We start from the raw sequence: 27,385 nt of genomic DNA, 5'->3' as shown, positions 1-27,385 counted from the left end.
CTAGGACAAGTCATAGCCCTACTATTCTGTGACTGTCTCCATTGTATCCCAATTATGTGGCAGCATGCTGCTTTCTGCCATATCACATTTATGTATAGAGTGAGGTGTTTGTCTGCATCAATCATATATTCCAAGAGTGCATCCAGTGCTTTTGCTTGTTAGCTTTTGTAACTACAACGTTTTGCAGGCTAAAAGCATCCATCTCCATTGACAGTCAATTAGAAATATCCATTGATTTTGATTTAAATATGTGTGTGTGTGTGTGTGTGTGTGTGTGTACATCACAAAGTAGTCTTATTTTGCTTCCAGATGTGCTCAAAGGTGCTACAGTTCTTACTATTCACAGCAAGCAACCAAATTATAGTCATTTTGTGTTGATGACCATGTCTAAGCATTCACTGGTTGTAAACACAACATCATCCACACAGAAGTAATGAAGAAGCTGTAACCGAAAAGGATTACAGGTCATCTCTGCAGTCACACATGACCAGCAGTGCAGAAAATTGTTTTATGCGGGGCTTCTGTTAAAATATTGCCAAACAACAAGTATGCATCCATAATAGCTATGAGAGTAATCTAAGTTTTGTGTCAGCTATTAAAACTATTAAAATGGGTAGTTATTTAGAACTATGGATTCACTTAACCTCATTTTACCTGCCATTAAGAGAACATCAGCAACAACAACAAATAACAATGGGAAATTATACTATTCCAAGATCACAGTGAATTTATTCACTACTTCACTCTTGGTTAAATCTATTTTTTTGACTCCCTAGTATGGCTTTTTACAAAAATGTTACAGACTTTTTCATCATGTTGTCATTGCTATTTATTTACAGAGTATGAAATCATATAAATGAGTTATGGTGTACCCCAGTTTTTATTACAAGTTGTATTTCAGGCTTGTAAATTATATTTTAGATCATATTAAGTTAGAGCCTAAGTAAGTTCCCACAACCACTGTTTCTCAAAAAAAAAAAGTGCTAAGCACTTCCTTAATCATGAATCTAAATCCAAAAATAAAAATAAACAAATACAAATAAATGCATTAGACCTACAAAAAAATGAATTGTAAGGTAATATAGAGATCGATTTTCCAGTATAAGGACAGTAGCTATCTATTTTTGGTCTGTTTTATCTATTTTTGGTTCTGCCCGTGTTCTGCTGTGCTCACCAAGTATAAAAGAGGCTTTAATACTTCAGCTCCACAAAGAATTAAAAACATAAAGCTTTAAACATAGAAGAAAGGTTCTCAATATTTCAAGTAGTCAGTAGTATTCTTACTGAAGAATCACCGCAGGCTGATACTGCTTTCCATTTTTTGCAGAGCACTGAAGCTCTGAGATGAAGGCTGTACAATATGCAATCATGAAAAAATGGAAAATATAGCAGCTATGCTATTATATTATAGAGAGCTTTTTTTTATTATTTTATTATTATTATTATTATTTTTTAAATATTATATAGTGCAAGCCATATTAAAATGATAAATAGTGTCAGGAATTGTCAAAGTATACTTCTGAAAAATGGAAAGCAAATGACATACTGTTGCTATGGTTACCACCAAACATCTGTTAGAAGTGTCTATTTATCTTTTACTTTTGTGGTTACTGAAACGTGTAAAAGCGCTGTTTACTTATGCTATAAATAATACAATATTTGGGGGGCTCAGTTAGTTAATTCATATATTAGAGTCAGCATGAAACGGAAGTTACTAAAGTCTTTTCTTCCCTATTGTGACATAGGCTAGGGCGGGACTTGATTGGATTGTTGGACTTTTCTGGTTTGCTATTTCTGTGATTTCATGAGTGACAGGTTGTCCCACCCTTGCGTCAGTAAACACGTAATCATAAAGAGGGATGGGAAGTTATTTTGATTAAAGATTACAAGGGTACATAAATAAATAAAATCATGTATAATAAATACCGCAATATTCCATAAAAAATTGCCACTTTTGATTTTATAGATAAGTTTCGTTCGTGATCAGGAGACTCCGAAGGACTTTAAATGAGTAGCCACTTATGTTTACGTCTAGAAATCAAATGGTTTTTTTTATCGTGTCTGCACCGAAACTACATTTGGCCTTGTGTGTGGACTGCCGCCCTAGCTTTAAGATGGGAATGCCTCATTCATTAGTAATCGAGTGGCTATTTCAAGAGGTGAGTCCACGATCAGCAAGGGCTTTGAGTCGCGCGTGTTCTTAAAAAAATGAGCCCCCACCCACCCAGCCAGCCAGTATTTCCCCGTCGTGCCTCCTTCCATGCACACAGCAGCAGCACATGGTTTACAATAAAGCCCATAAATCAGGCGCCTCCGATCGAATAGTCCGAATTAAGCACACATGCACATCAGACTGGGGCTGGCTGCTGTTGCAGCAGAAGAAGCGAGAGAAACAGTCACACATCAGGGGGAGGGATGGAACCAAAAAGCCTCTATAGTGATCAATATCTGACTGTCTTGTTGCAAATCGCTGCAGTGCTTCACAGGTGTAGTGAGTATTCTCATACGGATTGACTGAACTGGAGCCACATGTCACATGTGCTTCATAGGAAGAACCGGGGCATCATCTGCTGCAAGCTGGATCTGGAGGAGGATGCTGCGGCAAGTGATACACAGAGGGCTGAAAGCTTCTTTCTACTGGCTGGGTTTGTTCGTGAGTAGGCATCCGGTGTTCTTCCTCACCGTCCCCGCAGTCCTGACCATTATTTTCGGATCCACGGTGCTGAGCCGGTTTAAGCCCGAAACGGACCTGGAGATCCTGGTCGCCCCGACGCACAGCCTCGCGAAGATCGAGCGGAGTCTCGCCAACAGCCTCTTCCCCATCGACCAGTCCAAGCACAAGCTGTACTCGGACCTGCACACCCCCGGCAGATATGGCAGACTCATTCTACTGGCCAAATCCGGGGGAAATATCCTGGAACTGGCCGAGCAGGTGCTCCAGGTGCACAAGAAGGTCCTGGATATGCGTGTCAATTATAAAGGCTTCAATTACACTTTCGCGCATCTCTGTGTCCTGAGCCACCGGGACAAGAGATGCCTCCTGGATGATATCATCACCATATTCGAAGACATTCGCTTAGCTGTTCTGTCTAACAGCACTTTTTCCAAGGTCCCCGTGAGCTATCCGAATACAACGTTAAAGGTAAGAGACATATATTGTCTGGAGCACAGCGGCTGTGCTTCAAAACCTCGCGAGCCGCCTAACGAGACAGCGTTTTTTCGAGGGCTTTGAGACGCAGCCTTTGTGTGCGATGGAACGACATTGCAACAATGAAACTGCAAAAAGGAGCTCGGCATATTGCGACTGTGCCATAGAAAACCTTACGAAACGCTCAGAATTATGAATAGACTCAGTGCTGCTGTATTCTAGTAGTGTGTGCAGCCTCGGAATCAGCTGCATAGTTCTCCAGCACTGCACTCTGAGGCTGGTGATGCAATGTACACTACAAGACACTCACAGAATCTAGACTTTTATCCTAATTTCTTTTTTTTTTTTTCATAACAGATGTGTTATGAAACACATTGTTATGAGGTGTGCTACATCTAATCAATACAATTATTGCAGATTACAAGCAATACTATTAATTAAATACAACTGCATAGAATCAAGTATCAAGCTGTGTTAAAATAAATGAAACTCGAAAAGATCATTAAAATATTGAGTTAATTAGAATCACAAGAACTACTAACAATTATTTCTACTGTTAAGTTCCTCTAAGAAGATTTTCTTAAGTTGTATTCACTTAAAAAAAAAATTTGTTTTTTAAAGCAGTTTTCCCCCTTGTGTGGTTTCTATGAGTGATTAGAGATTCAGTTATGGAACAAAAACACTGCCTTACATACCTGTACACACAGACACAGGTAACAATCAACTAACTGATCATTTTATAGGAACAAATACATGCCATCAAAAGACAGCAAGCTACTGAATATGACAATAAACCAACAACAGTTGTTGGGGAAACAGTGAAACCATATTATTATTTCAGGCCCCAGTGCATATTGGGAAGACCACAGCTGGAAATGTGAGCATAAGGTGTGTTTATGTGAGAAATGCTCGTAAACTAGACTTATATTCATCAATAATCTAAATTTGGAATTATTCAAACAGAATAAACATTTGTATATTCTCCCCAAACATTTTAAATTACGTTAACCAAATTTTGATCATAACAACATGAACATAAATCTGTTAAATAGTTTATATTTTGCGTTTTCATGATCGACAGTAGCATATTTCTTGCACATTGTTACATTTCAAATGTCATAAACTGAGAATAATTATACGAGACCTATAAGACTAAAACAGTCTTCACCAAAATGCTGCACTACTCACAGACTAAAGACTAAATATAACACAGCAGTACAGCAAGCCAGATATCTTTTTGTTTTCCCAAGCCTACGTCGGTAGGAGTAGGAGCACGATCTGTGTGAATGAGGTGCTCACGGTGGCTTCTACAAGAGCTCATTCAAATTGTGCCAGAACATCTTGAGGCTGTATTGCTGCATCGCTCTCTCAGCATAGGGTGATGCACCGTCCAGCTCATTATTGGATTCTGAAATATTGAGACTATTGAGCAAAATACAATAATTTTCAACCTTCTCTGGATTTTATTCATCCTGCATTGTTTTGGTGCAAAACTGATGTCGTTCAACTGTGGAGATTGTCTTAACACATTTATCCAGCTTCATGCTGTGGATATCAGCTTGTGTTTTCTTGCCTGTTTTGCTTGTCTGACATTTAACTAAAAGACACTAAGTACACACTGCTTCCTCGAAAGGTTTTTTTATTTTATTTTTTTATGGAAGACAAATGTAATACATTGTTGAAGTGTGTTAAATCCATTCAAATACCAGAACAAATCCACACCAACAAAGCTGCTCATTAACTGGTTTGCTGATTCTGCAAGTCACACATGATTATAACATGGAATTAATGTTAAAATGCAGTCAGGAATTGGAGTAAGATTCTCCCACTCATAAAACTGCAGTTTACAAATGTATAGTGTAAAAATGTATATTGATGTATTAACTAGGGATGTATGAGTTTATAGGATATATTTTATTATATATTTAAGGTAAATTTTATGGATTAAAGTTGGAGTTTTATTGGTTAATCAACTTTAGTAATCCTCAGATGTTCCAATTATTTAACATATTTTTGGACGGCAGCTGATTTTTACTGATTGCAAAGTACACTTGTGAGATTGAATTCAAACTGAATTTCACTCATAACAGTTTCCTTTAATGAATAAATTAGTAAAATAAATTAGTAACTGGTTTGTTTTGGCCCTAGGATGGTCGGGTGTCCTTTATTGGCCATCAGCTGGGCGGCGTGGCCTTGTCCACAAATAGCCGGGACCAACAGGTCAAGTTTGCTCGCGCCATCCAAATCACCTACTACCTCCGTAACCTTGGCCCAGTGGTGCAGGACATCATTGCTGAAAAGTGGGAGAGTGAATTCTGTAAGCTGGTGTACCAGCTGGCTACAGACAGCCAGGAGCTACAAATCCAGTCGCTTACATCCTTCAGCTTATGGCGGGACTTCCACAAGACAGGAGTACTGGCCAAAAGCGAGGTATTGGTCAGCTTGGTGCTGGTGCTCCTGGCAGCCACCATCTCCAGCTCTATGCGGGACTGCTTGCGTGGGAAACCCTTCCTGGGCCTGTTGGGCGTCCTCACCATCTGCATCGCCAATGTGACGGCAGCTGGGATTTTTTTCATCTCTGATGGGAAATTTAACTCTACGTTGCTTGGGATCCCCTTTTTTGCCATGGGTAAGTGCAGCTTTGTTCACGGATACTGTGGTGATTGCATATAGGATTATTATAATTGCTGTGTGACTCCTCAGGAGGTGGGGGGGATGTAATTGTTTTCCACAGCAGTCATCAGGGTCAGTGCTTGTGCAACAATGGGCTTCATCATTACAGAAGGAGAATCTATGATATTAGGAATAGAAATGAAAGATCATTAGAGGCCAACATTTTTGTGGTACAATGCCACAAAAATTCCAGAGAATCCATAATGATGGTAAAGAATGTCAAGTTAAAATGAATGAAAATTGATGTAGCAATAACATGATCTGCAAATCTGACTGATGATATAGTTAATGTACCACTTATGATAAAGATAAACCATTGAATGTCTGAGTAAATTGTTGGCACTTACATAGAACAATCATGGTGTGGTGGAACACATTGATGTAGTGCAGTGGTTCTCACCTGCGGTTCAGCAACAGAATTTTTTATTTTTTATTTTGTAGTTAATTTTGAATAACTTACATTTTAAACACAATATTGCTCGTATTTTTGCTCTGTCAGTGGAAATAGTTCCAACAGAATCAACCATCTCCGAGTAACACACAGTAGTAGTGTTTAGTTCCTGAATGAATGAGTGAATGATTCAATGACTCTTTCGTCCCTAAAATGGATGGATGTTTTTCAATGAATCTGTTGATTGAATGATTCATTTGCTGTGTCTCATTTCGGAGGCTGTGTCCTCCGGAGGTCGCATTTGTAGGCTGCATACGTCATCAAGGATGTCTTATTTAAGAAAAGTAACCATAATAAAATTGACTGTTATTCCTTGTGAGGTGTAAAATACTGTTATTTCTTTTTTACTTTGCAATCTAACGTTTTTTTTTTTTAAATGAGACCACCTCGATGACATATGTGGCCGACAAATGTGACCTCTGGAGGGCACAGCAACTCTCTTTTTCTTAAACGAACAAGTGTTTTGAATGAATCGGCTTAGTGAATGATTCACTGACTTCCATAAAGTCACATATCGCCACCTTCTGGCATAACTGTGTGTAACCTGCTAAGAGTCACAGAAAAATAAATGGATAAGCAGAGAGATGAAGAATAATATAGAACAATATTGATTTTGATATTTGATTTTTGATGGCATTTTGTTTATTTTTGTATGATTTTCCTACTGTGTTAGATCCACTTGATGACCAATGTAAAATCTGGTCTCCTCCATAAAACACATGCTTGACTGAAACTTATTTCAGAATTAATAATGTAGTAAATCCAAAAACTGATATTAGATAGCAAACACCTGTCATTGCACCAATAATTGCAGTATGAATCTGAAGGAACCTTTTAGTCTGCAGAATTAATCACTTTCTTTCTATTGCTCATGCATTTTGGGAGAATAATAAGGAACAGTCATTAATTTCCAACAGTGCTGTGTTCTTTCTGCTGTGTTATTTTTGCGGACCCCTGGGAACACAATCTAGCAAGCTAAAACAAACTTGGAAATTTAACGAACTCCAAACTCAACACATCTCGCAGGTGTTAAAACACCCTTAGAGTTTACACCTGTCTAGGTTGCATTAGATGCCCTTAGGTGATGACTGTCACAACCCTCAACTGAGTGGAACTAATTAGCTTCGGATTTAAAGCGCGTCAATTTGTTTTCTCCTGTGGAGGTAGAATCATGATTCTCGCAAAACAATGATATACAAGGTACAAAAGCACAATTACAACCTGCGGAGAATAACCGCTTACAGCTTCTTCTTATTCTCTGTCAGTCGCTACGATGGGTTTGGTTATTGTAGCAGCGCAATAGAATAATCAAACAACGATTACATGTGGCTTCCCAATTTAAGAAGACGGCAACATTGTCAGTAAAGAAACTGAGTGCACTGTAGGATTTTATGATCGTGAATGTCCTTGTGGAGCTTGTGGATCAAAGGTAATAATGCTCGGTGCTGTACTGTATACTCACCTCTTAAGCTTCAGCCAGCCATTTATGGTGTCCCTAATGATCTGGACCCCTCAGATACTCAGTCTTATTGCAAGGCTAGCCCAGCGTGAAAGATTAATTGCTCCCTGACCATTGGATTTTGAGCTCTTTGCAGAATACCAGAGGACCTGTGATTTACTATGCTTTGCATTTGAGCTTCACAGGAAGGACAATCTGGAGAAATAGATTTTGTCCGGCCGGTGAAGATGAATGGTGACACTCTACGTGGTACATCACAATGTGCTGCGGGGTCCCCGGGGACATGGCGTGGCTCTGTTGGGTTGGCAAAGTGACAATGGATTCAAGTTGGTGGATGATTGTGAAAGGTTTTATGTTCCTCACACAGATTTAAAGTATAGCTTCAGAAGTCTTGGAATATAGAGACAGACATAGTCACTATGAGCTAAATAAAAATTCTGGTAACACTTTATGTATACTGCATTATAAAGGTATTCATAATGTACATTATAATGCATTATATCTTTTCTTATAAAACGGTTAGTTCCTGTCCTTGATTCTGATTGGTCAATAGCTGTGTTTTATTCACGATAAAACGCGGCTATGATTGCTTCACCCAACGGTTCTGTGTATCACTACACAACACCCTTAGCAACCACTCTTAGCAATGTAAACTGTATGTTCTCAATTTATATTGTTCATTTGAAGCTTACTGTATTATGTAGAAGAGTATTGTGAGAAAGAGATCGAGTGAGCGAGTTTATTACCTGCATTCAGATTTAGCATTTTCCTTCAGGTCAGTCCTATGTTCATAATAAAAAAATCTGTTTAAATGTCTGATGTATCATCTTGTCCTTTTAACAGTTAAGGCGTTTTCCCGTGACTGACAGCGCTAGTCAAAGCACTTGTCAGTTGCGTCTTGTTCTGTTTTCAAAACAATTCATCTTTTCAATATAAAAGTCTACGCTACTGACTGACACACTCATAAAGACAGTCTTTGCCACCATCTAATTGCGTGAAAATGTAACTTCTGTTGCTGTTCACAGTCAGGGACTATTTTTTCAGACGGAAGAAAGGCTTTTAGAAAAAGTTTACTTCATGAAAGTTGCATTGATACATATTTCTGGCTTTAATATTTGTATTGTGTGGTAACCGTTTTATAAAAGCAATAAGGTACTTCATGTTGTGCCTAACAACGCCCTTCAGCCGTGACTTATTCACGATACAGCACAGCCTCGTACCTTATTGCTTACTTAAACAATTGAAACCAAAGTTAAAATGCATTATAATTTTTGCAGATTGCTTGTTACATCTGAAATTGGTTGTTTGTAATGTGTTTTAATGTATTATACTTTCTAAAGTTGTAACAATGAATAGATTATTATAGAATTATTATTAAAATTGATTACAATTATTCGTGAGACCATACAATGCATTATTAGGTGCATTACAAGGCATAATTACTGCTTTAAAAATACATTTTGTAATGCATTATTATATATAAGTAAAGTGTTACCAAAATCCTTTATCTTTGACGGGACAAAAAGGTTGAAACGACACAAGGGTGAGACAGAATCTTCATTTTAGGGTGAACTGTCCCTTTAAAAGGACTTGGCAGAAGATGGATGCACTGCAGAAAACAATGTGTGACACTGTTGTCTGAGACAATGAATGGAGTGTGTGCTATACCTTCACTTTAAGTTTGGAGGTTATTTTTATTCAGACGCATACAGCAAGGGCCTATTTATAGACTTGCTTCCTGCCACACGTCTTAGTGGCGGAGCGGCGGATGCTTTGTTCTGCTGGGACAAATGACAGGATAGGAAATCAATGTCAAAGTACTCACTCGCCTTCTGATCTCAGTGTATGTACAGTAAAGCGGCTTGCTGTTGTCACAGATTACGTACTGCATGAAGAGCCTTGATCATGAAAATCATAGAAATTATAAAGCTAGTTCTTATATTAGCACAGTTATTTTAGATATTTAAAAATACAATTACATATCTTTAAATTAAATGGATAAGATTTTTCACACACACACACAAAATACAATTTTTGTCATTATTTACTCACCCACTGTTGTTTTTTCATATGCCACAAAAGGATCCTTTTTAAAGAATCTTCAGGCAGCCAAAAAAGGGGTAGTATACTGCAGTATAATTATTAAACAGTTTTATATCAGAAAAAAAAATCCACAACTCGTGCAAGTAGTTTAATATTTCAATCTGTGATCCTCTTCACCCTCTCCAAAAATAGTCTGATCTTCTGCTCTGCTGAACGTTCTGAAACTGAACAGATGCGAGAAGTTCACGTGGTGAGCGAGTCATGTTGACAGCAAAGAAATGAAAATTTATAAAAGAAAAGAAAGGTGAAGCCAGAAACAGTGCAGTGGTACAATGCAAAACCAAATTCTTTTATAAGAAAGCTGAGTTTATCAAACATGTCATATTAGCACAACAGGCAAATTATGTTAAGCATACACTGATAAAAAATAGTAACCTAAAAATCTAAATTAACTAGTTTTATTCAAGTAAAAAATATTTTATAAAAACAGATAGTTCCGGCCCTTGATTCTGATTGGTTGAGCCACAATCGAAGCCGTTGTAAAATTCCCGAAAACAACAGCTGACCGCATTACATAAGTATCGCTGAGCCACTGAGTGTGTATGTTGCTGCGTCTGTCTTAACAACCACTTTTAGCAATGTAAACATATGTTTGTTCTCAATTGATTTTGTTCATTGAAGCTTATTGCATTATGTAGAAGAGTATTGTGAGTGAGATATCGAGTGACCGAGTGTATTACCTGTATTCAGATTAAGCATTTTCCTTTAAGTCGGTCCTGTTCATAATAAAAAATCAGTTTGAATGTCCACTGCGATCTTGTCCTCATTTAACGGGTTTTCCCGTGCCCTGCTGACACTGACAGCGATAGTCAAAGCATTTGTCATTTTGCGTCTTGTTCCGTGTTCACAAGTTTCAATACAAAAGTCTTTGCGACTGAGTGCCTCGCTCATAAAAACAATCTTGGCCGCCATCTAATGGCGTAATAATGTAACTTCTGTTGCTGTTCACTATTCTTTCCAGCGAAAGGAAAGCTTTTAATGATTTTACTTCGTGAAAGTTGCATTGATACGTATTTTTTGGCTTTAATATTTGTATTGTGTGGTAACCATTTTATAAAAGCAATAAGCCCCATGAAGCCGTGGTTTACAGTGAATTTATAACAGCTAATAAACAGCTACTAAATTCAATACCCCTTAGCTGTAATAATTCACTGTAAACCACTGCTTCTTGGGGCTTTTTGCTTTAATTTAACATCACTGAATCGACCTAAATACATCAATTTATTCCAACAAAATATTTTTTTATGGGTTAAAACAGGTAGGAATAGCTCTTTAAGGTTACACTTGCATGTTACCAGTTTTTTACAGTGTGAGTAGATCAAACAGACCACTGCTGCCAATGCTGATTTATTTCTCATGTCATCACATCATTGGCATCAAATGGATAAAGACCTGTTTATAGTTGCAATTCTGGCTTTAAATGCAATTTCAGCAGCTCATCTACAAATTTTTGAACTATTGAGTAAAATGTAACATGCTAAAGCTGTTAAATTGAACAAAGAAATAATTGCTATACCTTTAGATTTATTTCCTACATTTATGAGCACATTAGTTTATGTAATTTGGATAACATAGTGTTATGAAGAAATTAGGTGAAAGATAAATAGATAACACTGACGAACACAAAAAAGAACAAATCAAAGAGCAGATTAAGACAAAATTAGGACAAAGATGACTAGATGTAAGAGAACTTGCACACGCTTCTCATTAAAAAAACTAGCTTGTTAATGGAAAAGCAACAAACAGCTGGTTAAAAAAAAAATCTGAACTATGCTACTAGTTGTAGCATATAAGCATGTAATGTAGTTAAGTTAGTGTCTAGGTTTAAAGGTGCATATGTCTGTCATGAGCCATATTGTAAGTGTGTGTGTGTGTGTGTGTGTGTGTGTGTGTGTGCACAGTGGCATAGTCACTCCCCAGCACGTCAGTTCTATTGATCGAGCTCATTTAGGGCCACAGACTGTGGAACAGCATGTGCCCTGGGATCTGGAGCGTCTCCTTGCAATTCTCTCCACACAAGCATGATTGTGCCTGGTCATGGCTAACACACATTCACTGTGCCTGGGAAGCCCAATCCCGTCTCAATCACTCATTCCAGAAACAAACACGTACAACCACCAGCCTTTACAGCAGACCTTTGCTGTCTCCCGCAGGAAAATGTAGATGATGGGGTGTTAGTAGATTGAAAACTAGCCATGTTGAATGCCATTGATTTGTCTTAGTGCTAGAAGGCAAAAGCAAGTCCTGGGGAAGAGATTAGGGCTCTTACCAATGAACTACTTATCACAAATGTCTTCAAGCGTCACATATTACATGCCATTAAGCCTGTGGCTGGATAATTTGCCATTGTCAGAAGGAAGAATCAGGATGAGGTTTGTTGGACATCAGAAGCCAAGAGAAAAAATTAATTTGCATAGTTTGTTCAGGCATGATGTGCAACCACTGAATCAGTGCGTGAAATAGAAATAGTAACAGACGTCCAGCTATTCTTCTGCCTCTCTCCGTTTGTCATTAATATTCCAGTCCTTTTATCCTTCAGTTGTATGACTTATGTTTCACAGGGTTTTTTTCTGATTGAAAATTATGCGAGATTGGAAATTAAGGGAATTAATTTTTTTCATTTAGTGGCTTGCTTCAAGTGAAATAATTGGCATTAAAAATGCAGGAGTGTTTTGGATTAAAGCTGTTTGAACTTGACAATATTTTTACTGTCATTTTTATGCTGCTATACCACTGAAAGGAAAAGTGCTGTTTTTAGTGTGGGAGTACAGTTGTTAGGAGAAATAGATCCTCCGGTGAAGGCCTTGAACACACTGACGTATGCTGACAGTAGCATGTTTTACAATGACATGGAATACTGTCAGATGGTAAGGTAGATACTTGCATGAGTTTTTGAGACTGAAGCCACGGCATATAGAAACCGAGTGATGGAAAAGGGGGAACATGAGCTACTCATGACTGCTGCTTTCCAGACTGATATATTGTTTAAATATGTTCTACTGTAGCTTCTACTGTATGTTGTAGTTCACTGTCTTTTTGATATCAATGTAGCCTCATTATTTTGTGTAAAACTGATAATGAACAATTAAATTGTGCTCCAAGTAAATTTTTTATATTTCAGTAAATTTTGAAATAGTGTGGCCCATAGCACAATAAATCTAGGGTGTTTTGTTCACTTCATTTGGCGTCTGAGCTAAAAGTAGGCCATAAGAAAGATCGGAAAGTTTTAACTAGTTATACAACATGGATATGAAGCCCAAACTTATTATTGGTCTACTTTTATTGGACAGCCTTTTTCATATGCGAATACTTTGTACTTTCTCTTGGATATTTTTAGATTTGTTCTTTATGTTCAGCATAAGAGATCTTAGAGCAGTTTCTTCTGTCTTATTTATAGGCCTATTGATCATGTCTGATTTAATATGTGATGAAAAGATTGAAAAGAATTCATTGTCTCCTAACAAAATGCATTTACAGGACTGTTCAAATGTTTTTTGATTGTTTTGTTCTTTTAGTTGAAAATAAGTGACAGTAAAATTTTCAAATAAATGCTTTTGAAGTGTCTATTAATCAAAGAATTATCAAAAAATGTATCACAGTTTCCAGAAAAAATAGTATTGTTGAATAGACAACAGCACCAAATGTGGGAGTACAGTTGTTAGGAGAAATAGATCCTCCGGTGAAGGCCTTGAACACACTGACGTATGCTGACAGTAGCATGGAGTATGCTGAAAATTTAGCTTTGCCATCACAAGAATGAAAAAAACTTTAAAATATATCAAAACAGAAAAGAGTTATTTTAAAATGTAACAATATTTCACAATTACTGTTTTTACTGTATTTGTAATCAAATACTGTAGATGCAGCCTTGGTGAGACTTCTTTCAAAAACATTTTTAAAAAATCTTAACGACCCCAAGGTTATACATGAAAACGTATTCATTGCCAAACACAGCTAAATGATGGTTCATAGAGTCAACAGCAGGATTGATGAGGTCCACTCCAATGAAATTACGTGCGAGTAACTCAAGCCCTCTGCTGATTTACATGCAGTGCATTTGCACAGCTTTTTCATTAGCAGCTGCAGATGCAGCAGATGTGTGGAGTGCCACAAGAAGCAGCAGCTATTCAATACAATGACAGAAGTGTCACACATTTCTCTCAATCTTCTTACTGGAATCATTTGACTGGCTCTGCAAAGCGCCCAGCTTTCTACTTTGGCACCGTTGTGTTGTGTTGAGTTTTGTGCAAATTCCACACCTAATCCTTAGCAGCGGGATTAACGGTGTGCTGTGATGTGTGCTGTGTTAAGATAAGGACATGTTCACTGTCAAAGGAGATGCTAATTTCGGGCACTTTTGTAATGCAGCGTTCTTTGCATGTTTTATTTTTATTTTTGAATGAGCAGTACTGCCTTTATACTCATAATTTCATGCAACAAAATCAAGCTGTTTAAACTGCAGACATTTAATTTCTTGACTTTTTGTTTCCCTTAAAAAAAACTTCCTTTAAATCATTTGAGAAGTATTTCACTTAAATATTTGAGAAATAAAACTGTGTAAGATAATAAGGCTTGTTTTCTTGGTTTTATGCATAAACTTAAAATGGGGTTTTTATTTGCCAAAAAAAGAGTATATTTTTACTTACAGAAATACTGATTAAAGGCCCGTTCACACCAAGAACGATAACTGTAACGATAACTATATTTGCGTCCACACCAACGAACGATAACGGTCTGTTTATTCTAAGTTCACGCGCTGCGGTCTAACTGTACAACGTGTTTTTACTGCTCTTGTTGCATTTACACGGCTTTAACCAGCAGATGTCCTCAGCATGCTATGTTTTGAGTGAATAGCTAGTGGAATCTAACAGTGAATTTAGCTGACAAAGTGGAATAAAACAACACCTAGTCTTTTTCACTGCAACTTCAAAGGAAGCAGGACAGTGTTGACGAAACTAGCGCTGGATCCCTGAGGTAATTTTATGTTACTCTATTTGCTAGCCTGGCATAATGATCTCATTACTTCTCACCATTTATTCCGAGGGTATGGCCGATTGTTTTCCATATATCCATTTTCTTTAAAGTATCCTTGAAAAGGGGGGTTGACTTGTCAAGCAGTGGTGGCTTTTTCTGGACCTCTGCGATTAACTTCTCCGCAATGTCGTCTGCCATTTTAAATGCGCGTGGACGCGACCTTAAAATTAGAATGGATTCTGATTGGCTGTCAGTGTTTTATCGTTCAACAGCTGGAAAAAAATCGTTCTGAAAGTGATCCCAATGATATCGTTTCTCTATATCGTTATCGTTATAGATAGCTGTGGTGGACAGTGATATTCTTTTATATTTAGAACGATTTTTAGAACTATATCTTTATCGTTTTCTTTATAGTTATCGTTCTTGGTGTGAACGGGCCTTAAGAAAATGATTTTGAGATGTATTTTTTCTCCATTTAACAAATATGAATACATAAAAGCACATGAAATCAAGTTATTTTTGTTGTGACATTTGCACTGCAAAGAAGGACTGCAATGGTACCATGGTACAGTGATGGTATCAGATGTAATACCATGCTACTTTAATATAACACATAATGGTAGCCTACTGAATGATTACCATGTTACTGTAACATGATATTTGGTACTACAATGTACTTTGTGTGCACCATGGTAATACCATGTTGCAAGTCCAAAAAATTTAGTAGTACCATTTGGAAATAAATAAATGTACAAAAAATACTGCTCTACTTCCAGAATAGCTGTTCAGATGATATATAGTCTATTGTATGTGTCTTGTCACTGCAGCACAGAAATACTGACACAGTATGGAAATCCGTGTAATATTTTTCCCATCTTCTGTCACAACTGGACATGCTTTATTGGAGGTGTACGAAGGGTCCATCCGTAGGGTGTTTTCCTGCAGGTGATGGATGTGTTTGCAGCTGCTCTGGTGCTGAAGTTTTAAAGCAGTAATTTTGTTTAATGACTCACTGCATTGCAGCGAGAGAGGTGATGCAGCTCTTTATATTGAAGTCACAGCCTCAGAGTAGCTTTCCTCCAGCCGATGCCGGCTGGAACTGTCCACAGGAGGCCTGTGACAAACTGCCCTCTTTAGTTATGTGGAATGTTGTACCTGTCCACCAGCACCCAGAGACATGAGGTACAGCCCTTTATTTGCTACCATACCCCTTGTGAGACGTGCAGGGAACATTTCAGTTCAGTTCCCCAGGTGTTCTCACAAAGCAGCATGGGAAAAACTCTGGGGGAATGAATTCAGTATGAATGAATTGCACCCACAGTTTATTTGCACACACTGTCTGGATTGTTTCAGTGCCCGATTCACTAAAGGATTTATGCAAATCCTGTAACACACAAACACGCCCACTAAAACAAAGTTTGCGCCTGTGCAATTGCTCTTTTTTGCAGTGTTAGGTTGTGTAGGATGCATTTACTACAATCCTGTTTACTACACTGGGATCTGAATCTACTTTTGTAATACACTGTAAAAAAATATTTTTTAAGTTATAAAAAAAGATTATTAGAATACATTTTACAAGAAAATACAATTTCAGTCTTTCGCCTTCAAAATTTCATGTTTAATTCAGTGTGTTACTTGCCGTATGTTTTTAATTATTTGTGAAATTTCTTAGAATTTCCAATTTCAAAGTAATTTTTTTGGAGGGTTTCAGAGGAACTCTGACAGCACGCTGCAGGACTAGCCTACAGCAAACACTGAAAAAGACTATTTAAATTTTGAGCAAGTAATCTCTTTGGCTGTGGGATCATCTTGTGCCATGCAGCAATGATGTAATTGCTTGCAGATTGCATGTAAAGCCTGCGCTCTCTAGAGTTTCATGGCTGAACTAGATCTTTATTATTATATAAATTATGGAAACACTATACAATAAGGTTATATTTATTAACATTATTTAACTGCATTCATTAAAATGAACTAACAATGAACAATATATACAGCATTTATTAATCTTATTGTACATTTCTACATTTCCTTATACAGTCTTAAAATTAAAAGTTGTATTAACATAAGTTAATGCACTATTGACTAATATGAATAATGGAAACCATTGTATTTTTTATCAAGTATCATTAACAAAGGTCAATAATGCTGTAAAAATATATTACTCATAGTTAGTTCATGTTAAATAATGCACTAACTAATGTTAACAAATGAGACCATATTGTAAAGTGTTACCTAAATTCTAATTTTTTATTTACAAAAACAAGTAAATAGTTTTTCACAGGAGCTTGGCTGTAGTTTACTACTCCAGATAGGCCTAGTGCTTAGATTGTAGCTTGGTGATCTACACTTTCAAAGCTTGGTCATCAACAATGTATATTTTTGCCAAGTTATTTTGTTCTTCTCCATTACTTGATGAATAAGTCGGTTTTAAAACTTAATCTGTAATAAACATAATTTGCATAGAAAGGTGATGAAAAGAATGACAGTTGCTTAATTTGAGCATTTTCCATCTAGTTAAGATGGATTGCAGGTGGTTAGTGAAAAAGTATTTGCACTGAAATACTGTGGATAAAAGTAATGAGTTCACCCTATATGTCCTCACTGTTGTATATTAATAATATACAGTATGGTAATGTTGAAGTATGATGGTGAAGTAAATGTGTGTATGTCGGGGACAGCAATGGGTCACTCCCCCATCTATTTTCAGGGGCATTCACGGTCTCCGTAGCCCTATTAGGCAAGTGCTGGTCTACTTAAATCATCAGATGTTGTTGAAATGGTTTTATTTGAAATGCCTCAATAATCTCTGTCTTACTATTCATGTGATTTATAACCGGCAGGAACAGACCTCCCTCGTGTCATCTCACGGCTCTCTGTTTTGAATGCACTCTATTTGCTGCTGCGCTCCTTAACGTTTGCCGCTGCTGCTGCGGCAAAACGTGTCAATCTTGTTTCAAGATGACGGTTTGCTACGCGCTCTTCTAGTGGCACCGATTTAATCTACACCCTTGAATGGATGGACCCCTTTTGACAGAGCTTGTTTGAAACAAAGTCACTGCCATACAGTAAATGCTATTTTAGGAGTAAGCTTTTGCATACTGTCACAAAGATGGAGAAAGAATGAAATCCTTCTTCAAAGGTGAATAAAATAAAACAACAGAACTTTTTTTCATATATTTGATAAAGCATATCACTAGCTCAGTGATCTCTTGGCAAGATTAAGGGTATGTTTACATGACAATGATTTTTCGTTTTTCACGTACTGATGACAACATTGTCAAAATGATCCCCGTTCACAGGGATCCGTGAAAACAAAGGCTGTATTCTGCATGCCAGGCCAGTAATTGGCGATGTCACTTTGGAAAGAAAAACTACGCGCCTGTAGACTGAACGTAGTATTCATGAGCATGACGTCACCGTTTTCACAAATTCACATTTTTTGCAGTGTACATGGAGACGATAACCTTTTTTATTTAAAAAAAAAACTTGCACTTTGAATCCCGTTTTCATTGGTCGTGTAAATGAACAACCAAAACGCATAAAAAGTTTTCCATTTTTAGCTGAAAATGGTGTCATGTAAATGGCCCCTAAACTGATAAAACAGAAATAAGGAAATATTAAAGTTACCAAAAGATTATAATAATTAAAAACACTTTCTCAAGATGCACATCAGTAATGTTTTTTTCTAAGGCATGTTTATAAAAGCTACTTAAATGTCCTAATTAAACTAAGGCCTAATCCTGGCTTAATCTAAGCCCTGTCTGTGAAACTGGGCCTTTATCTTTATTCTTTGTAATTAACAGCTTAACACTTTTCTTTTACTTTTTAAGAAGTGGGTCATTATAATAATGGCCATTTGAATAATAGAAATGTTAATGCTAGATGATATCTAGTACAGTATTTTTTTCCTGGCTTGGTGTAAATGAAGGTGGTATTCTCTGATGGGGTTGTTATAAAGCTGCAAAAAAGGTTCAGAAACACTGATTTAGGCAGACGTGCAGCTGTTTAGTCATGTTTTGTCTCTTTGTCCTGTTTCATTAGAGACTTTTAGAACTGAGCACATTTTCTTTCTGCCCTTGACCAGCAGCTTGATGGCACTCCATTTATATTGTGGTGATTCATTCACGGCCCACACTGAAGAAATCGCCATGTCATTCTGATAAGGAGTTTTGTATTCCATTAAGAATTACCATTTCAGTACGTCTCATTTGTCCTACATAAGGAAATCCCTCTTGCATCATTTTAAATGAGTTAGCATCTGGAAGGTGATGACATCCAAACTCAGAACAGTGGAATGCTAATGCTTAAGTAAAACTATCATCTTTGTGTTTTTGTTGTTCAAATATTTACCAAATCATTAAAATGCCAGTTAATAATAATGAAGAATGTTATAATAAGTGCTTCCCAACCTTTTTTAGTCTTACAGCTCATCAGTAAGGCTCAAGTACCACTTCACTGGCACCAAACCAGAGATATATTTTTAACTCACACCAACATTAATGAAATATCCTACAAGTGAACGTCATTTTTCACAAACTTTAATGAGAAGACAGGCCAGTGGCAAAATATTCTAATTCATATGCAATATTATTTAAAAAATAATGTGGAAAGTCATGCTTATTTTCACAGAAAACATTGTGGAGTTCAGTGTTTGCATTTCCTGTGTATTCTGATGCAATTCGAGAAGTATACAGTTGCAAGAAAAAGTATGTGAACCACTTGCAGAATCTGTGAAAATGTGCAAAATTTTAACAAAATAAGAGAGATCATACAAAATGCATGTTATTTTTTATTTAGTACTGTCCTGAGTAAGATAATTTACATAAAATATGTTTACAAATAATCCATAAGACAAAAAAATAGCTGAATTTATTAAAATGACCCAGTTCAAAAGTTTGTGAACCATTGATTCTTAATACTGTGTGTGGTTACCTGGATGACCTACGACTGTTTTTTTGTTTTGTGATGGTTGTTCATGAGTCCCTTGTTTGTTCTGAACAGTTAAACTGAGCTCTGTTCTTCAGAAAAAATCTCCAGGTCCCAAAAATTCTTCAGTTTTCCACCATCTTTTGCATTTTTGAACCCTTTACAGCAGTGACTGCATGATTTTGAGATCCATCTTTTCACATGGAGGACAACTGAGGGACTCAAACACAACTATTAAAAAAGGTTCAAACATTCACTGATGCTTCAGAAGGAAACATGATGCATTAAGAGTCGGGGGGTGAACAGGATGAAGAGGTCCAAATTTTTCTTATTTCGCTTGAACATCATTTTTTTTTCATTTAGTACTGCCCTTCGGAAGCAACAGAAGATACTTACATGTTTCCCGGAAGACAAATTAAATACAATTTACCTTGATCTTCAAATTCCAAATGTTTTCACCCCCGGTTCTTAATGCATCTTGTTTCCTTCTGGAGCATCAGTGAATGTTTGAACCTTTTTTAAAAGTTGTGTTTTAGTGCCTCAGTTGTCCTCAGTGTGAAAAGACAGATCTCAAAATCATTCAGTCACTGCTGTAAAGGGTTCAAATATGCAAAAAATGCTGGAAAACTGAAGAATCTGCAGGACCTGGAGATTTTTTCTGAAGAACAGAGCTCAGTTTAACTGCTCAGGACAAACAAGGGACTCATAAACAACCATCACAAAACAAAAAAACAGTCGTAGATCATCCAGGTAACCACACACAGTATTAAGAATCAATGGTTCACATACTTATGAATGGGGTTATTTTAATAAATTCAGCTATTTTTTTGTCTTGTGGATTATATGTAAACATCTTTTATGTAAAATATCTTACTCAGGACAGTACTAAATAAAAAATAACATGCATTTTGTACTATCTCCCTTATTGTTAAAATTATTAACATTTTCACAGATTCTGCAAGTGGTTCACATACTTTTTCTTGCAAATGTATTTTACAAAATATACAGAAATTTTACTTGTATATTATTTTGGGTATATTGAACAATATTATCATTATGAACATTTTATGTTTTGATTCTGTGGTTGTTCAATTTTAAATTTTATTTTCTTTCCTAAGAAGGATCAGAAAAAAATGGCAGTTTTTTAAATACTTATAATAATCTATCGACAGTCCTAATAGTTTTAGTCAGCTGTTTTTTTTTTGTTGTTTTTTTTTTGTTTTTGTTTTTTTGTTTTTAAGTATGACTTTCCTGGTTGGGAATCACTGGACTAAATGAATTACCCTCCATCAGCCAAAAGAGTGTGATTCCATTTCCATTTAGCAAGGATAAAGTGAAAATTTGTTTCTCATGAATTGGCACTCTTACAGTTCTTTGCAGATTTTGAAAATAATAAATGGCACTCACTTCATGAATCTAATTAATCTTCTTAATTGGAGAATGCAAAACAATTGCTGAAGCAGTGATGGGTTTTTATGAGATGGCAGGGTCCGCAACTAATCACAAATTAAATTCCTCGTACAGTTGTTTTGCTGATTTATATAATTTGGCAAGTAGTGACCCATGTTCACACTCTGATGTCTGAATGTTTCATTTCTACCAAACTTTGTGTTTAGTAGTTTAGGTTTTAATTGCCATTTAGCAGCTGCTTTTTATCCAGAGCAGCTTCCCGTTATTGTAGGGACAGCCCTTTCAGAGCAACCTGAGGCTGAGTGTCTAGCTTAAGTGTACTTGATGATAAAAAGCAAGATTGTGATGTCAGCATCTCATAATTACTATAAAAATTACAAAAATTGCGATATTACTGTTATTATACTATAATTATTTGCATTTACACTGTAATTACAGTTGCATGAATGATGAATAATAATGAAATTAGTGTTTAAAGTAAAATTTTGAACTTAGAAATATGAAGTGAAAAAATGAAAGTCTTAATAAGTGAGTCAAAGTATCATTCATTCACTGATTTGTTCAAACCAGCTGATTCATGAATAAGAAACACCACTCTGTGTTGCAGGGAGACACTACTGTTTTGGTTTGTTCTGAACTATTTTCATTCGTGAAATAGAGCAAAAATGGTCAAAATGTACATTATTGTGTTTAAAAATTTAAATTAATATCAGCTTATAGTTTATTGAACTGTTGTATTAAAATGAATCTTACATTTGCAATCGTGCTGATATTCGGGAAAACTGCACTTTTAGCACGACGCTATTTTACGCCAACGCCAGACTCAATTGTTGTTAGGGCTATTGCCTAGTTAGGCTGGCTCTATGTAGATATTTTAATAGTAGTCTAATTTGACAGCAGTGACAAGCAACGCCAAAGCTTAGGGTTAACACACTATTGTTACCTGGCTGTCACCAGTGAATGATCAAATTTAAATAAAAACTAAAATATATAATTAAAAAATGTCTTGCAAAAAATGCACTAATCCAAGACCAAAAAGGCAGGTGCTTGAGCACCACTTGCGGTTTTTCTGTGCACATGCCTGGATGTCAATACCCCTTCTTTGAGTACATATTATTGAACATGCAGCTACCAGGTTACCACCAGCCCACCATGTAACCTCCGCATCTTGCAGATGAATTCACAGACTAATGGACTTGTTCTGCCCCTTAATAAAACTAAAAGCAAGGAAAGCCAGTCCATCTGACTCATTACATTGGCGTAATCCTTTATGGTTAATTAGGTTTTTCTCCGTGTCTGTCAGCTCAATGAAAATTTATGATTTTGGAGAAAGAGGTAAGAGAGTATTTTTTGTGACACATTCTTGACAGGGACAGAGTGCGGATAGACAAGCTGTGATGTCCTTGATGCTGAGTGAAATATTTAGTGGATGGATGAAAGTCAAATGTATTAATATGTTCAAAGGTGACAGTGTGCACACACACTAGATCTGATATATGAGCTTGAGTGATCCCATAGGTGGATGGTAGAGAGTAATTGAATTACTGCTCATCTTACAACTATCATGAAAGGACTTATTATTCCATAACTCACATTTAGTGGTTGACCATTATGAGTTTTTCAATGGCCGATGACCATGCCAATATCTAGCCAATGGCTGAAAAAAAAAATGCTGATACAGTGGGGTCCAAAAGTCTGAGGGCACATTGAAAACCTGAGATTCAAATTCTAATATAAAATATACATTTTAGATTTAAAAAAAAGGTATTAATTTTTAAAAACATGAGAAAACATTTAAAAAAAGAGTAAGAAATAGTGAAGATTCTGCACAGTTTGTTTACTCTAGATAGATTTATAGCAACATTTTGCTCAAATTGTGCTGATTATGATTTTAATGATTTTTATTAATGAAGAAAAATACAAAATAGAAGTGTTTTCACTAGTAATCAGAAGTGCCCAAACAATTTAATGTGAAGAGACAAAAATTAAACTTGTTTGAGGGATGTGGGCCTAAAGTAAATGCTGCATTCTATCCAACTAAATCAAAATTTCAATATTATTAATTAAATTCACTTTAATTCACTACATATTCTGTACATTTTAATGCAGTAATACAACAAAAACAACAACAACAACAACAAAAAAATGTTAAAACAAAGTGTTTTTTCTTATCTTTCCCCCTTTTTGTTATATGGCATGGCTGGCATAAACATCATGGGCCAACCTGGAATGGATATATTTATTTGAATTAATTTAAATATTATAAGAATTTGTATATTGTATAAATTAAATTATTAAAATTCACTGAAAAAATTGTGTATTGTCTACTGACACTTGGCTGTTATTGGATTTTGGAACTGACACAACTATCACTTCTGTTAATCAGCCAAGTGGGCACAGTTTTCACCCAATGCCAATAATCTGAAAATGGGCAATTAATCACCCTGGCTGATATATCAGTCTTTCACTACGCATGTTTTATATTTTTGTAGATTATATTAATGCTGACATTGCTCATGCTGTGTAATCAAGTTTCTCTGTGAATTTCCCATGCATCAAACTATAAATTGCTTCTCTTTTTTTCAGGACATGGAACAAAGGGTGTGTTTGAGCTTCTGGCAGGCTGGAGAAGAACCAGAGAGAGTTTGCCCTTCAAGGAGAGGGTGGCAGATGCATTCGCTGACGTGATGGTGTGTTACACCATGACCAGCTCGCTCTATATTATCACCTTCGGCATGGGTGCCAGTCCTTTCACCAACATTGAATCCGTGAAGGTCTTTTGCCAGAGCATGTGTGTAGCAATCCTGGTGAACTACTTCTACGTGTTCTCGTTCTATGGCTCCTGCCTGGTGTTTGCCGGACAGCTGGAGCAAAACCGCTATCACAGCGTCTTCTGCTGCAAGATCCCCTCTGTGGAGTATCTGGACCGCCAGCCCACTTGGTTTAAGACCATGATGAGCGACGGTCACGACCTATCTACGCACCACGACAGTGTGCCGTACCAGAACCACTTCATTCAGCACTTCCTGAGGGAGCATTACACAGAATGGATTACCAACACCTATGTCAAGCCTTTTGTGGTTATCCTCTACCTGATTTACGCCTCCTTTTCATTCATGGGATGTTTACAAATCAGTGATGGCTCCAACATAATTAATCTGCTAGCGAGTAATTCGCCCAGTGTGTCATTCGCCCTGACTCAACAGAAATACTTCAGCAACTACAGTCCGGTGATTGGGTTTTACATCTACGAACCCATTGAGTATTGGAACTCCACAGTGCAGGAGCACCTCAAGACATTGGGCCAGGGTTTTAATAAGATTTCATGGATCGATAATTACTTTCACTATCTGAGAGTCGTTAATGTCAGCGCATCAACCAAAAGTGATTTCATTAACATCCTCAAGACTTCTTTTTTGAGGAGCCCAGAATATCAACACTTTGTGGATGACATAATTTTCTCTAAAAACGGAGATGAGTATGACATCATCGCGTCCAAGATGTACTTGGTGGCCAGGACGACCGAGAAGACCAGGGAGGAGGTCGTGGAGTTGCTGGAGAGACTTCGACCTCTCTCCCTTATCAACAGCATCAAGTTCATCGTTTTCAACCCAACCTTTGTGTTTATGGACCGCTACAGTTCCTCCATCATCTCCCCCATCCTGACATCGGGTTTCAGCGTGCTCACTATTCTCATCCTCACCTTCTTCCTGGTCATTAACCCACTGGGGAACTTCTGGTTGATCTTGACCGTCACCTCAGTGGAACTGGGCGTCTTGGGTCTCATGACGCTTTGGAATGTAGACATGGACAGCATCTCTATCCTGTGCCTTATTTATACTCTCAATTTTGCCATGGATCACTGTGCCCCCCACCTCTACACATTCGTACTGGCCACTGAGCATACGCGGACTCAGTGCATCAAGATCTCTTTAGAGGAGCATGGGGCCGCCATTTTGCAGAACACTTCGTGTTTTGTAATTGGGATAATGCCTCTTCTCTTTGTGCCTTCTAACCTGACCTACACACTGTTCAAGTGTTCCCTTCTCACAGCCGGCTGCACAGTTCTGCACTGTTTCGTCATCCTACCGGTGTTTTTGACATTCTTCCCGCCCTCTAAGAAGCGGCACAAGAAAAAGAAACGGGCCAAACGGAAAGAGCGGGAAAGAGAGAGGGAGCGGGAGAGGGAGAGAGAGGAAATCGAGTGCATTGAAGTCAGGGAAAACCCAGATCATGTCACCAGTGTTTGATTGAAAGACGTGTGTGAGCGTAAGTGATAAGAAATCAGCTCCTGTCCACTAGGGGGCGACGTCAGGCAGCACTTCACAGGTCCAGAGGTGGCCGAGTCCGGCACTCTTGCTCCTGGGGTGACACTTGCAACCACAGCAATCAACAACAATGCTGTCCAGAGTAAAAAAAAACATTCTCACTCATTTCTTGTGCACCCTTCGTCCAGAACAAGTGTATAACATCTGCAGCTGCTAGCTAACGTTAGCCGTTAACATGAAAGGTTTGCACAAAAAGTTTGTCTGTATACATTAACAAATTCAGAAGGCCTAAACTGAAGGCCTCCAAAAATGTTAGCATGAATCTTAGCAGGTTGGATCTCTAGTGGTATTCCCAAGGGTATTTGTTTGTTTTGTAAGAGCAGAAATCATAACCAAGTACATTTGCTCTTATTTAGCACCAACATGAATCTTTTTGATCATTCCTTGTTTTTTAAACTGTTATGCACCTCACGTTCCTCCAGCCTTGTGCTTACAAAATTAATCAAGACCAACTCTGTTTAAAAATAACTATGTGAAAAATTGTAGCAAACGGAAGTAGCAGTTTTCAGCTTCCATCAAATTATGCAACACTCTCCTACAAATAACACTTGGCATGCATTTATCACAAATGTCCTGTAGCAAATCTAACAGCGTGTTTGCAATTTCTCTAGTAGCAGTTACCCCCCGAGAGGTCCCACCTTATACCTGGAAAATATCCTCCAAGCAAAGCATTAATGGTCAATAGAATGAATTATTAAGGATTGGAAAAGGTGTTTTTCTCCTTTAAATGTTCAGTGAAAGTTCATTTGTCAAATGTGACATTTAGCTGATATTCAGACTGTAATTTGTTTTACTCTTTCGAGTAAACAAACCACGTCTAAAGGTGTAGAGTGTGTAGAGACCGCCAACATGAATCACTAAAATGTTTTGCATAATATTTAACTGCATATGCCATTTAAAAAAGATTTTCCAAAACACCCAAGCGGCTCATTCATGAGAAAAGAGACTTGTAGCATGTCTTATAGCTGCATTGGTATGGTCTGTTTATTTACTTGCTTGTGTGTTTGTTTGTTACATTAACGACAAATATGGTCACCTGTCCGTGTAGTTAAACTGAGCAATGAGATTAGAAAGTTTTCCAGATTCACTGATGGCTGTCATCTAAAAAGATACAGTATGTGACAAATCATAAGGGTAGATATTGTTTTTAAGTGTAGCATGTGTTTTGTCTGTATTTGTGTGTGTTTGCAGAGATGAGCAGTGCAGATGATATACACTGTGTTCACGTTGAAGAAAAATCTTGCACAAATCAATATAAAGGTATCAAGGTACATTCTGGTGGAAATGAGTATGTCTGTATGGTATCGGTTCTCTTGTCTACAGGAATATTAGGCATTGCATCAGGCAATGTTATGTATTAGCAAAGTAGTCAGCAGTTTTGATCTATGAGTAATTTTTACATGTCACAAATACAGCACTAGTCAAACCGTATGGCATTTGGGTTAGTTCACCCAAAAATGAAAATTCTGTCATTAATTATTCACCTTCATGTCGTTCCACACCTGTAAGACCTTTGTTCATCTTCGGAACACAATTTAAGGTATTTTTGATGAAATCCGAGAGGAATATGACTCGTCCATACAGCAAATTAACAACCACTTTCAAGGTCCAGAAAGGTATTAAAGACGTTGTTGAAACAGTCGACGTGACTGCAGTGGTCAACCTTAATTTTATGAAGCAATGAGAGTACTTTTTGTGCGCAAAAACAAAACAAAAATAATACTTTATTCAACAATATCTTCTCTTCTGTGTCATTCTCATATGCTGTTACATTCAGCGCTTCCAGATTACGCGGGCTAAGTATTGGCAGAGGCTGTTCACATGAGCAGCACGACGCATTAGTGTGATGTTAATGCAGGAGCCGGCCAATAATGAGTCGGCGTTCTGACGTAGAACCTGGAAGCACTGGA

The 27,385-nt window shown here is 37.2% G+C and overlaps 1 protein-coding gene and 1 long non-coding RNA gene across 2 annotated transcripts; one reads left to right on the top strand and one right to left on the bottom strand.

The window, feature by feature from the left end:
• Window positions 1–765: 765 nt before the first annotated feature.
• Window positions 766–26,979, top strand: ptchd4 (patched domain containing 4). Its single transcript, XM_051876293.1, has 3 exons — window positions 766–3,142; window positions 5,297–5,777; window positions 23,734–26,979. Exons 1-3 carry the CDS (start codon window positions 2,537–2,539, stop codon window positions 25,395–25,397), a joined length of 2,751 nt encoding a protein of 916 aa, XP_051732253.1. The 5' UTR covers window positions 766–2,536; the 3' UTR covers window positions 25,398–26,979.
• LOC127502866 (uncharacterized) lies at window positions 5,795–10,378 on the bottom strand. The gene is made up of 5 exons (XR_007926949.1): window positions 9,784–10,378; window positions 9,400–9,509; window positions 7,735–8,025; window positions 6,169–6,221; window positions 5,795–5,939 (listed from the first exon to the last, which is right to left on the bottom strand). It is a non-coding gene; the product is annotated as an uncharacterized LOC127502866 (long non-coding RNA).
• Window positions 26,980–27,385: the final 406 nt, after the last annotated feature.

Source organism: Ctenopharyngodon idella, chromosome 20 (genome assembly GCF_019924925.1).
Source record: "Ctenopharyngodon idella isolate HZGC_01 chromosome 20, HZGC01, whole genome shotgun sequence".
In the NCBI taxonomy this organism is placed as follows: Eukaryota; Metazoa; Chordata; class Actinopteri; order Cypriniformes; family Xenocyprididae; genus Ctenopharyngodon; species Ctenopharyngodon idella.
This window is presented reverse-complemented; position numbering and strand designations above follow the sequence as displayed.